Source organism: Salvelinus fontinalis, chromosome 6 (assembly GCF_029448725.1).
Source record: "Salvelinus fontinalis isolate EN_2023a chromosome 6, ASM2944872v1, whole genome shotgun sequence".
NCBI lineage: Eukaryota > Metazoa > Chordata > Actinopteri > Salmoniformes > Salmonidae > Salvelinus > Salvelinus fontinalis.
In genome coordinates this window covers 53148346-53160362 of record NC_074670.1, presented here as the reverse complement: position 1 = coordinate 53160362, position 12017 = coordinate 53148346, and the positions used below count along the sequence as shown (strand labels likewise).

The window sequence follows — 12017 nt, the reverse complement described above, 5'->3', positions numbered from 1 at the left end:
ACACACACATAAAATAAACTCTTAGTCATCTCTCGTGTGTATGAACAGTCTTGTCCCTTCCTGTCCCTGTCAGTCTAAGAGCAGTTTAGAGCAGATGGAGAACCAGTCAGCTGATGCAGAGCCTCCACCTCCTCCCAAACCGGAGCTCCGCTACCCTGGTCTGCCCCGCGCTGACACCGAGGGTGAGCAGTGAACACACACAAGCACTCCCGTATCCCACCCAGGCGGCGCTGTGTAGTTTTTAAACGCTGTTTTTTTCCCCCCCCTCCAATCAGAGAGCAGCTTGCTGTCTGACGGTCCGCCCACTCCATCTATGTACAAGTACCGGCCGGCCTATAGCAGCCCACAGATGAACCACACAGCTCTGACACACCCAAACAAGGTACGCACGCACGCACACACACACACACACACACACATACACATGCATACATTCCCCTCCATATTAGGGCTGTGATGATACCACTATCACAATATATTTTCCATGGCAAAAATGAAAACACGAAGCAGACAACTCTTTGGTCCTTTAAAGACCTGCTGGATGTAAAATATTGTGTGCTATAGTTTGGAAAATAAATACATGTGACTCTGGTTTACAACATAATGATGTTTGTTTCCAATATTAGGGCTGTTTTCCTAAAGAAGTTACATCCGTTTTGTTTCCTTGCCACGATACTAACGAGTATTGCGATCCTGGCCCTACTCTGTATGTATTTGGATGCGGAAACTAAAACGTTTAGTTTGGCTCTATACTCCAGCATTTTGGGATTTGCGATAAATATGTTTAATATGAAGCGGCAGTACAAAATGTCACCTTTTTTATTTGAGGGTATTTTCATACATAACTGTTTTACTGTTTAGAAATGAAAGCACTTTATTGCCAATTCACTTGCTATTATGCAAAACATAATCTGAAACACAACCAAAACAAGCTGTAAATGCATCCAACAAGTTTGTAGCGTCACACGCTTGAAGTCATAGTGTCCAAGGAATATGGGACCAAATATACTTTAGACTACTTTAATACACTATAAGTGAGTTTTGTCCAACTACTTATGACGTCTTAAAATGATATGAAGTACATTAATTTCTAAATGGTAAAAAAGATGTGTATGAAAATACCCTCAAATAAAAGTTCTTTACTGTCGCCTCATATGAACCATTTGTTCTCAAATCCAAAATGCTGGAGTATAGAGCCAAATGTAAAAATGTACCCTGTCCAAATGTATATGGAGAGGAGTGTATACATACTCACGCATTTCTTACGCAGTCCAGACCTTTAACATTTTGAGATGACAGACATCGTGAGATCCATTCCCTGAGATGACATAGCTCTACTCCTTTAGTTTATAATCTCCTCCTAAACACAGGGTCAAATCAGTTGATAGATCAGCTATAGAATGCTGGGTGGCATTAAGCCTAGGGCATCCAGGTGGGACTAGCAGAGACCCCTCTCTGAGGTCCTAGCCTTCTTTCCTTTGTGTTTAACTCCATCCCCCTCTTTTTTTGTTTTTACTCTGAATTGATCACTCAGTGGCCATCAGTTGATCAGTAAGTCTCAGTTAGTGTCGTGTGTGTGTCCATTTATGTCTGTAAAAAGGTGTATGCTTGTGACCCCCCCCCCCCCCCCCGACTCTGCATTTACATGAATGCCTGTATTTTTATAGATTTCTATGTTTCTGTTCTTGTGGCGCTAATGTTATTTTGCAAGGTGAGTGGTCTTGGTAATGTGATGCCCCAGTAGACCTTCATCCTCCCCTGCTGGCTCTCTGTAGAAACTGTGATCTATACAAATTTATATGTTGTCTTCTGTTGAGGAATGTCTCAAAGTAATCACTTTGTAACATACGTTCCCATCCTCTTTCATTTTACCTTCACTATCTCTTACTGCTCTTCTCTCCTATCATTACCTTCACCTCCACCTCTCCCTCTCTCTTTCTCTCCAGATGATTCGTGGGGACAGTCTGGACTCTCCCTCCATCCTCCAGTCGAGTTGCCAGCACAGCTATCGGTCTGAGCCCAGCACCCTTGATGGGGGGTCGTTAATAGGTGTGAGGGTGCATAGGGGGGGAAGGGAAAGGGGCGAGGGCCCCGGGGGAACCAGTGGGACGGGTGGTGGCGTCTCGGGGGGCATCTCCGGGTACTCCCTAGGGGGGCGGTCGTACACTTCCTACCCCTCATCTCTTGTCTTGTCCACCGGTGGCTCCCTCTCCTCCAGCATGCGCTCTGCCCACACGCACCACAATACTCTGGGCACGCTCCAATCAGAGGGCACCACCGACACCAGCTACAAGAGCCTGGCCAATCAGACACCTCGGAATGGCAGCCTGTCCTACGACAGCCTGCTGACGCCGTCCGAGAGCCCGGAGTTTGAATCGGCTGCTCATGAGCTGTCCCCCCAGAAGCCCCACACCCCCGCAGCGTTTCCCCCGGCGATGACCTTCTCCTTGCCGGCCCCCGGGGTCGGGGATGCGCCCCTGCAGGGGTACACCTCGCCCTTCCTCTCTGCACAGATGGCCCAGCAGAGAGAGGGCCAGCTGCTCCAGGGCTCTGCCTCTTTCTCCTCCCCCCACAGGGCGTACCTTCGCGCCATCAGCCCGCCCCTGCCGACTCCTCCCCCACACGCTGCCCACCCTGAGACACCGCACCTCCTCCACCAGGACACCAGACACCCACACCTCCGTGCCTCCTCCTCTCGCCCCCTTCCTCCCGTCTCTGAACAGCCCTCCCCGTCCTCTCCCCGTGCCTGTTCCCCTGTGTCCCCCCCGCCCCGAGGCCCCTCCCTGGGGCAGTCTCTCTCCTACACCCGAGAGGCAGGGTTCCAGCACAAGGCTCGGCCAATGGGAGGAGGTGGTTTGTCGGGAGGGGGCGGAATCAGAGGGATCCAGGCTCCACAGTGAGTAGAGATCTGAGCCGCAAGCCTGGTACTCTTCGTACTCCTCCTCTTCCTCCCTGATTGATCTATGTGAACCCTCCTCTTCCTCCCTGATCTGTGTGAGTCTTTTCCTCCTCTTGATATCAGTAAGTGTTTCTGCTGGAGTGTGTTTTTAATGTGTATAAGAACTATGCTCGGGTGTAACTGTAGTGGGATGTATATCTGTGTTTGAATTGTCTACTTCATATAGAGGCAAGTATGTGTGAAACCGAAGTGATTGTGTTTGTTAGCATGACCAGTTTAGCATGCTACTGTTTTCTCACTTTTGTCTGTTCTGTGCCCTCTTCCTCTGCCCCAATGAGCCTTCTACTCTTGTAACCTTATCATAAGTCTTGTTATTACAGTCTATTTTTGAATCAGATCTACTCACCTCTTCTCTCTCATTACCTCTGTCACCCCATCTGCATCCTTACCCCCCCCCCCCCCTTTTCCCGCCGACTATCCAATCAGATCCACCTCTCGCCCAGGCTTGGCCAATCACAGTACATCTAAACCAGGGGGCGGGGTGAAAAAGGTGACTGGCGTCGGAGGGACAACCTATGAGATATCGGTTTGAGTGACAGACGTCATCCCCGGCCAATGATAGAAAGAAGATTGTTCCACTGGACAGATTCAAATGTTCTTACTCTGAGGGACTTCAAGATGGATGTTCACTAAAATGCACCCACACAATGGTCAATATGGAGTTGGATAGTGGAATAGAAGTGTGTTGGCTCACTGGTATTTCAATGACCTTCCTATCCTGACCATCTTTATCTGCCAATCTTTCATATTGGATAGAATGGCAACTGAAGTGGAACTCAATGTTGATCAGTGTTGGAATGGGACAACCTTACCTCGGCCTCTCTGTGAGCCATAGACTGTATAACATGAATGCTATTATGACTGCTGGGTACTAAACTCTCTCTATAACACTTGTATAAAAATATGATTTGTTTTGGTACATTAACACATGGAGAATTTATACGATAAAATATAATCCTGGAAGGAAGTAAGGCTTTTTAACCAATCAGCATGGAGCCTGAGAGGGAGCATATGGACTGGTGACCAATCGTGGCACTCTGTGGTTCAAGACTTCCTGCTCCATCATATGGATGGATCCCCACTCCACAGTAGTCATTAATTAGTTAGTCTGCAGTGATTATTCAAAGACTGTGCAGAGATGATGCCTCAACCACTATGATTTCATTTTAGTTTTCTAAATAAAGCTTTGGTTTTGTAATTGTTTTATATAAATGTCAAAAAGAATCTTTAAGAATTATTGGGTCAGATGATGAAGATATAGTTTATTTTGCTTCGTGACAAACTATAAATGTGAGTGAGTTAGACTGGTCGCTTGTTTTGATTGATGGCTGCTTCAACCTGTCATAGATCTCGATGGAATATTCATCCAAAGTGATGATCCTCTCTGACGGACAGCTGAAGTGACATCACTGAGGATGTTGAAAGCCACAAAGAAAATGTAAATTCTGAATCATAAATACAGCACAAGCCTCTTTGTGGAATGTACACTCAATGTTTTTTTTATTGATACATTATTCAAATTCTCTGTTTGTAGCTTTAAATGATTGTCCTTTTGATGTTCGCTATGTTTTCTGTCAATGGAATGCTAGAAAAACCTTATAAAGATGTCTAGCCAAATGGGTTTATGGTGGGAGGGGCTTATTTATTTGAACACACAGGGATACCTTTGCGCTCTTAACACAATTCCAAACCGATCTCTACGTCCTGGAGTTGGATTAAGTTGCCCCTCCACAATGGGGCTTTTTGACCCTAATGGTTAAGGTTAGGACTAGGGGATGTTAAGATTATCCTAGATCTGTTCCCAGAAGGGTAATTTATAACCCAGAGACCACATCCCTGTCATAGTGCCTTGTCCTTAGATTCTAATGTACTTGGACAATTCCAAGAAATCAAATTCTTGGGGGGTGGTTTATTTTCTAAGATAATATGGTATAAATATAGATATTCTGTAGTAATGTCTGATTGTTAATAGAAATATGTATGATGTGTCTTGGGGTGATTGGTTTGAAATTGAGGACTGTTTTGATTTTTTTTTTTTTTGCCTTGAGACTATTTGTAGTAAAACTAAGCATTTTGTTTTTTACAGTATTTCTTATGGCTACAGCCAGATAAGAATGTTATATTTTAGTTTGTTTTGTAGATATTCTGGCCTCTTGATTTCTTTATTTTGAATCTCTTTATGGTACAATTAACATTTTGGCCACAAATAGGTTTAGGAAGGCATGGTCAGAAACACAGAGGTGTGTCAGGAGTGTGTGGGTGAGAGGTGGTGTTATGTTTAAGCCAAAGCTATGAGAGTTGGAATGTCAAAGCTAGCTGAATGTAGCACATGTTATGTTCTGAAGCACACAAAGTAGACTATCCCACCAACCAATCAAACAGCAGCATGGCCAGTCAGAGTGTGTGTGCGTCCCCCTCGCCATGTTTAGATGTGTGTGTGTGTGTGTGTGAGAGAGAGAGAGAATATCCTTGCCAAATGCACACCTAGTTGATATGTATGATGACAATAGTTAAGCATCATAATGGCACAAAAAGTCAGACATACAGGACTGGAGAAAGTCTGACTGTTACTTTGGTGGTGAATAAGTGAATATGCATAAGTAAATTAGAATAGTATTGTTGTAAGCTGTGCTGAATGGAAAGAGTGTCACAAATTACTTCAACGATGAATATGAAAAAGACAGTTCCAAAATGGCCTTATGAAGACGTTTTTAAAGATGTCTTCTCAGATTAAAAGGTTGCCCTGATGGAAAAACGTGTCTGTCTTCAATCAGCTGAGAGTATGGCAGGGGTCTGGGAGGATAGAAGTTTTATTTCACTTTTGGCAGAACAGATTATACCAACTGTCAGTTTGACGCCATACTTTGGTGTTGAAATGTGACCGAAAAGGTATCAGAACATGAAAAAAAACAAGTAAAACAAACTCACTACATTCACAGTAAAACTGTTATGGATGAATGAGTGAGACGGCGGTGTAAGGCATTTTCACTTCAAAAGTTTAAGGCATCGATAATTGGGAAGGTTTGATGTTTCCGTTTAGATACTTTTGTATATAAAGTGTATGTTGACACCCCTTCAAATTTGTGGATTTTGCTAGATCAGCCACACCTGTTGCTGAGTGGTGTTTAAAATCGAGCACACAACCATGCAATCTCCGTAGACAAACATTGGTACTAGAATGGCCTTACTGAAGAGCTCAGTGACTTTTACTGTGGCACCGTCATAGGATGCCACCTTTCCAACAAGTCAGTTCGTTGAATTTCTGCCCTGCTAGAGCTGCCCCGGTCAATTGTAAGCGCTGATATTGTGAAGTGGAAACTTCTAGGAGTAACAACGGCTCAGCCGCCAAGTGGTAGGCCACACAAGTCCACAGAACGGGACTGGTGAGTGCTGAAGTATGTAAAAATCGTCTGTCCTCGGTTGCAACACTCCACTCACTACCGAGTTCCAAACTTCCTCTGGAAGCAATGTCAGCACAAGAACTGTTCGTTGGGAGCTTCATAAATGGGTTTCCATGGCCAAGCAGCTGCACACAAGCCTAAGATCACCATGCACAATTGGACTCTGGAGCAGTGGAAATGCGTTCTCTGGAGTGATAAATAACGCTTCACCATCTGGCAGTCGGACAGACGAACCTGTGTTTGGGGATGCCAGGAGAACGCTACCTGCCTGAATGCATACTGCCAACTGTAAAGTTTGGTGGAGGAGGAATAATGGTCTGGGGCTGTTTTTCATGGTTCGGGCTAGGCCCCTTAGTTCCAGTGAAGGGAAATCTTAACACGCCAGCATTCAATGACATTCTAGATGATTCTGTCCTTTATGGCAACAGTTTGGCGAAGCCCCTTTCCTGTTTCAGCATGACAATGCCCCTGTGCACAAAGCGACTTCCATACAGGAATGGTTTGTTGAGATCAGTGTGGAAGAACTTGACTGGCCCGCACAGAGCCCTGACTTCAATCTAGGGCTGGGCGATATATCGAGTTTTTTCAATATATTTGAGTTTGTTTTAGCCCGATATGGAAAATGCCTATATTACAAGAATCGAGGTTCTGTTATAATGTAACGTTTTACAAATGTAGCATCTCACTGTCTCTTCTCTGTCAGCCCAATGTCAAATCATGTCCCAATTGCGTGAGAACACGTGCACAGAGGTTATCACCAATCACAACCTTTCACAAATTGTAACCACGCCAGAGAAGTGTAGCGGGGTAAGAGTTCTACTTCCCCGGGGATCATATGGGTGAAGTAATAGCCCAGGGTCTCAAAGATTCTTTGGCATCGTGGAAGATGAGCAAAGACCGACAGGTGTGCATGACAACTGACAGCGGGAGCAACATGATAAAAGCATTGTGCTTGAACAACTGGACCCGCCTGCAGTGCTTTGGGCACAGGCTTCACCTCGCCATCCGTAAGTGTGATGTTGTATAATTAAAGTGCATTCAAAAAAGTTATGTTCAGGCCAGCTGTAGGCTAATGTGTTAGTAGTTGTGTCATTCTGCCAATCCAATAGCAAATAACCACAGGCTGTTTTAATTATAACAACAAATTAACTAAATTAATAAATGTTCAATCAAAATGTATATACTGTATATATATTCAAACAGCTAGTGGTCAAACATTCCTAAACAATAGAATAGATGTGTTGGTGTGTTAATATGTTTTGCACAAATAGGCCTTGAGGCCTTGTATATTTATTTTAATAAAGAAAATTCAATTAAGAATTATGTCTTGACCTTTTTTAATTTGTTTAGAGAAAAACAAGAACTCGAGATATATATATCGTGAATCGTCCAAACCTCTGAAAAAAATAGAGATATTACTTTTAGGCCATATCACCCAGCCCTACTTCAACCCCATCGAACACCTTTGGGATGAATTTGACCGCCGACTGCGAGCCAGGCCTAATCGCCCAACGTCAGTGCCCAACCTCACTAATTCTCTTGTGGCTGAATGGAAGGATCTCCCCGCAGCAACATTCCAACATCTAGTGGAAAGCCTACGCAGAATAGTGGAGGCTGTTATAACCCTAGTCATAGACTGTTCTCTCTGCTACCGCAGAGACTGTGTTTGTCTATTGTTGTGACTTAGATGAAGATCGGATCAAATGTTATGACCAATTTATGCAGAAGTGTAGCGGGGTAAGAGTTCCACCAAAATGGAATTTATGCAATTTATGCAGAAATCCAGATAATTCCAAAAGGTTCACATACTTTTTCTTGCCACTGTACATATTACCTCGACTAACCAGTGCCCCCACACATTGACTCTGTACTGGTACCCCCCTGTATATAGCCTCCCTATTGCAATTGTTATTTTACTGCTGCTGTTTTAATTATGTTATTAATACTTTTTTTACTTAAGGTTTTTCCTTAACTTCTTCTTGTTGGTTAAGGGCTTGTAAGTAAGCATTTCACTAAGGTCTACACCTGTTGTATTCGGTGCATGTGACAAATAACATTTGATTTGATAGCAGCAAAGGGGGACAAACTCCAATTTTAATGCCCATAACTTTGGAATGAGATTTTTCAATGAGCGGGTGTCCACATACTTTTGGTCATGTAGTGTAGCTCATTCTGTCCCTTTTGGTTTGCGTGCAGCAGCTTTTCCACAAGCCCAAGCTCGTGAATTAACTTGAATCCTGGTCATCAGGTAATACAACCAGTGATAACTGACAGCGATTGTGTGACGAGCAGTGAACTGTGTGCAGTAGAACAATCCAGTCCCTGTTGTCCCTTCGTCACTACTGGTCTTTCTTGCTCTCTGCTGGGGTGTCTGGTTCAGGTTGGCGCTCTTCGCTGCCCTCGTCTGGTAGTGAGGGGTTCTGGTCCTCTCCTTTCACACCACGACCCTTCTTTATCTTCTTAGATGCCTCGAAGAGCTCATTCAGGTTGAATTCACGTATGATGTTTTCCTAGATGTGAATGAGGCACACGGTTATGTGAGTGGGGACCTAAAGCCATTCCCACACTTCATCAAGTCACGCACACACAAGCCCGCACACAGACCGATGATTCCCCACAACACACACCTCGCTGAAAGTCCAGGACACAGCTCGAAACTTATTGTCCACCATTGGACGTCTCATGACCTCCCGACCTGACTGGAAAAGCACCAACGAAGGGAGCTGCTTGGCCAGAGGGGAGGTGCTAACCTTGTACCTGTAGAAAAATACATATTCAGTCAGCACACGGCAGAAAAAAAAATTCAGGCTATGGAAATAAGCAGTTCCTTATTGTCTTAAATTTAGACAGACTGACATGCAGTCTAGGGTCTTAGAATCAAAATAAAAAAATGTAATGGAGCATTCTCGTGAAAATATAGTTTGTCAGAGACACTTCCAATGTCCATAAGGGAAAGTCTTACTTCTGAGCCACCTCTCCGTACCGGCCAGCATCTATCTTCCCAAACCGCAGTCCAGTACAGTTATACCTGAAAAACCGTGGAGAACAGGAGGCAGCCATGTTTAGTCAACACAACATATGCACTGTCCCTGTAAAAATAAAATAAACTCAACAACATTAGAGACGTGTGTTTCACTTGGATAAGAGTAGAGGAGGGGGTAAATGTACACAGACAAGAGGAGAGGGAGGAAGCAAATAAGTGAGACAGGAAGAATACTAACTTGAGGGAGAGGTCAGCAAAGACGGGGGCGAAGGACTGACACTCAGGAGCCCAGTTAGCATAGAACTCAACGATCCACGTCACACGAGTATCATGATTCAACTCCTCCTGTCCAATGGGATTAGACCAGATTACATTAGATTACATAAAAAGATCACCGGAATAGTAGTCTGGTTCCCAGGTGGGTGTCTTCTGCTACTAAAAGTACCATAATTAGCCTGGCAGGCAGGGCTACTAGAGCAGCAGAACATGGATTAGTAACATTTAAACTGTTGTAAATAACATCTAATGCTCACTTACAGTTAGTATTATTTTAATGACAGTCAGCTAACTAGAATCAACAGTCTACAATATGTTGTCTAATCTTCACACTCATGGCTGTCACGTCTCAAGGCTTGGATTACCACACTTACGTCTATGGTCTTTTCACTGAAGTACTTGATGTACTCTGGGCCCATGTAGAGTGGTGGTTTGCAGGTCATGACGAATGCTGGGATAGGATAGGAAACAGCAACATTTTTAGTATATGATACTGTAGAATAGATACACTGAACACAAATCTAAACGCAATATGTAAGGTAAACATGTTTCATGAGCGGAAATCATTTTCCATACGCACAAAAAGCTTATTTCTCTCAAATGTTTTGCACAAATTTGTTTACATTGCTGTTAGTGAGCATTTCCCCTTTGCCAATACAATCATCCATCTGACAGGTGTGGCATATCAAGAAGCTGATTAAACAGCATGATCATTACATAGGTGCATCTTGTGCTGGGGACAATAAAAGGTCACTTTAAAATGTGCAGTTTTGTCACACAACACAATACCACAGATGTCTCAAGTTCTGAGGGAGCGTGCAATTGGCATGCTGACTGCAGGATTTTCCACCAGAGCTGTTGCCAGATAATTTAATATTAATTTCTCTACCATAATCTGCCTCCAATGTCTCTTTAGAAAATTGGCAGTACGTCCAACTGGCCTCACAACCGCAGACCACGTGTAACCATGGGTGGGCCTTGTGGGAAAAACTCATTCTGATTGGCTGGACTTGGCTCCCTAGTGTGTGGGCCTGGCTGCCAAGTGGGTGAGCCTATGCCCTCCAAGGCCCACCCATAGCTGCACCCCTGTCCAGTCATGTGAAATCCATAGATTAGGGCCTAATGAATTTATTTAAAAACATTTATTTTATTTCACCTTTATTGTTACATTTATACTTTTGTTCAGTATAGTTGGTATTAGCTCTAACTCCTAACCTATGCTGCCAAGATCACTGACAGAGCATAGACAGACTAGTTGGTTTCGACTAACAAAGTCAAAGTCCAACTGAAACCCTGAAGCTTGCATTGTCTTGTCTTAACAAGGAGTCCAACAACTTCCTCTGGGCACTAGTTATAATGCATAATAACTGATAGCAGTGACATTAAGGGTAGTATGACAGTATGTCAGCTCACCAATACATAGTAGGAAGTAGAGGATGCCCAGTCTGATGTCCAGCCTGAAGAAGAGGATGACGTTGGCCACCTTACTGAACATAAACAGGTTCCCTGCATGCTGCTCTATGGTGACTGGAGAATAGGAGAAAGGTTAGGGTTCATGACAGAGAGATAAGTAGGAGGAGTAGAGAGAGGAATAATAAAACTCAATGGATAGAAAAGAGGGTAGGGGGGTTAGTACAGTGAACGAAATAAGCAGTGTCGTTACAATCAACTGTATTCTCATGTTTACAAAACGAACAGACTGTCAAGAGCAAACCCATCCTCAGCAGATCAACATGTCCTTAAGTGGTTTATGGTATGTGAGGGTTTGTAGGGCAAGTTGCCAGTGCATGTGTGTGTTCTGATGTTTACTGTTTATACTGTAAACATATGAGAGATTTTCAGTGACAACAGTGGGCTCACACCTGCCACCTGGCCAAACCTGTGTCATTCATTCAGAACTTACTGGCTCTCCTGTTCTTCATCATGACAATCGCACCGAGAAACATAAGAATCTCCACTTCTCTCTGTAAGACAGGCCCCACAATATTACATACAAAGTATTGTAAAATAAATATTTACAGTAACACCACAACCCAGAAGATTTAGCGCAGCAGCGCTGCAACGCTACCCTGATACTGACCCAGTCAAAGTCGCATGGGTTCCGGTCCTCCCGTTCAGTGTTCAGGTTTTCGCAAAGTCCCGGACACTTCCTAAGTATGAGGAATGCAGTGGACATCAATGTAGACAATATGTAATAAGGCTTGAAGAGCCATTTGTATATTTGAGGTAAGTGGTAAAAGAAAGCAACAACTCCGGTGATCAACCCCATGTTCGCGCAGCATGCAACATAGAGAATAGAAAGCAAGGAGTTTGAGGAAAGTGACAGTTGATGCAGCAAAAGCTCAACCAAAGATTGCTCAATGTGAATGAACGTAACGTAGAGCACCTGTATGCGCAT

The 12017-nt window shown here is 43.9% G+C and overlaps 2 protein-coding genes across 4 annotated transcripts in view; one reads left to right on the top strand and one right to left on the bottom strand.

Annotated features, from left to right (window-relative positions):
• LOC129858104 (palmitoyltransferase ZDHHC5-B-like) overlaps window positions 1–5714 on the top strand; it is a 21997-nt gene extending 16283 nt beyond the window's left edge. Inside the window, exons 9-12 of one of the 3 annotated variants that reach the window (XR_008759980.1) lie at window positions 74–182; window positions 276–382; window positions 1947–3021; window positions 3386–3476. Coding sequence is in view for 1 of the 3 variants with exons in the window: in XM_055927066.1 (XP_055783041.1) it covers window positions 74–182; window positions 276–382; window positions 1947–2896; window positions 3386–3491 (1272 nt within the window). In the remaining 2 variants the exon portion in view is untranslated. Of the gene's footprint in view, window positions 1–73; window positions 183–275; window positions 383–1946; window positions 3022–3385 lie in introns of all 3 variants that reach the window. The other 2 variants (XR_008759981.1, XM_055927066.1) reach the window with 2 other exon arrangements.
• tmx2a (thioredoxin-related transmembrane protein 2a) lies at window positions 4882–12017 on the bottom strand. The gene is made up of 8 exons (XM_055927068.1): window positions 11700–12017; window positions 11523–11583; window positions 11033–11146; window positions 9994–10070; window positions 9582–9688; window positions 9323–9388; window positions 8988–9117; window positions 4882–8870 (listed from the first exon to the last, which is right to left on the bottom strand). Exons 1-8 carry the CDS (start codon window positions 12015–12017, stop codon window positions 8700–8702), a joined length of 1044 nt encoding a protein of 347 aa, XP_055783043.1. The 3' UTR covers window positions 4882–8699.

Coding starts and splice junctions, on each gene's coding strand:
- tmx2a (XM_055927068.1), bottom strand. CDS start 12,017: ATGCGCATACAGGTGCTCTACGTTACGTTCATTCACATTGAGCAATCT. Junction 10,071..11,032: donor CTACTTCCTACTATGTATTG/GTGAGCTGACAT, acceptor ATCCTATCCCAG/CATTCGTCATGACCTGCAAA. Junction 8,871..8,987: donor TGTCCTGGACTTTCAGCGAG/GTGTGTGTTGTG, acceptor ATTCACATCTAG/GAAAACATCATACGTGAATT.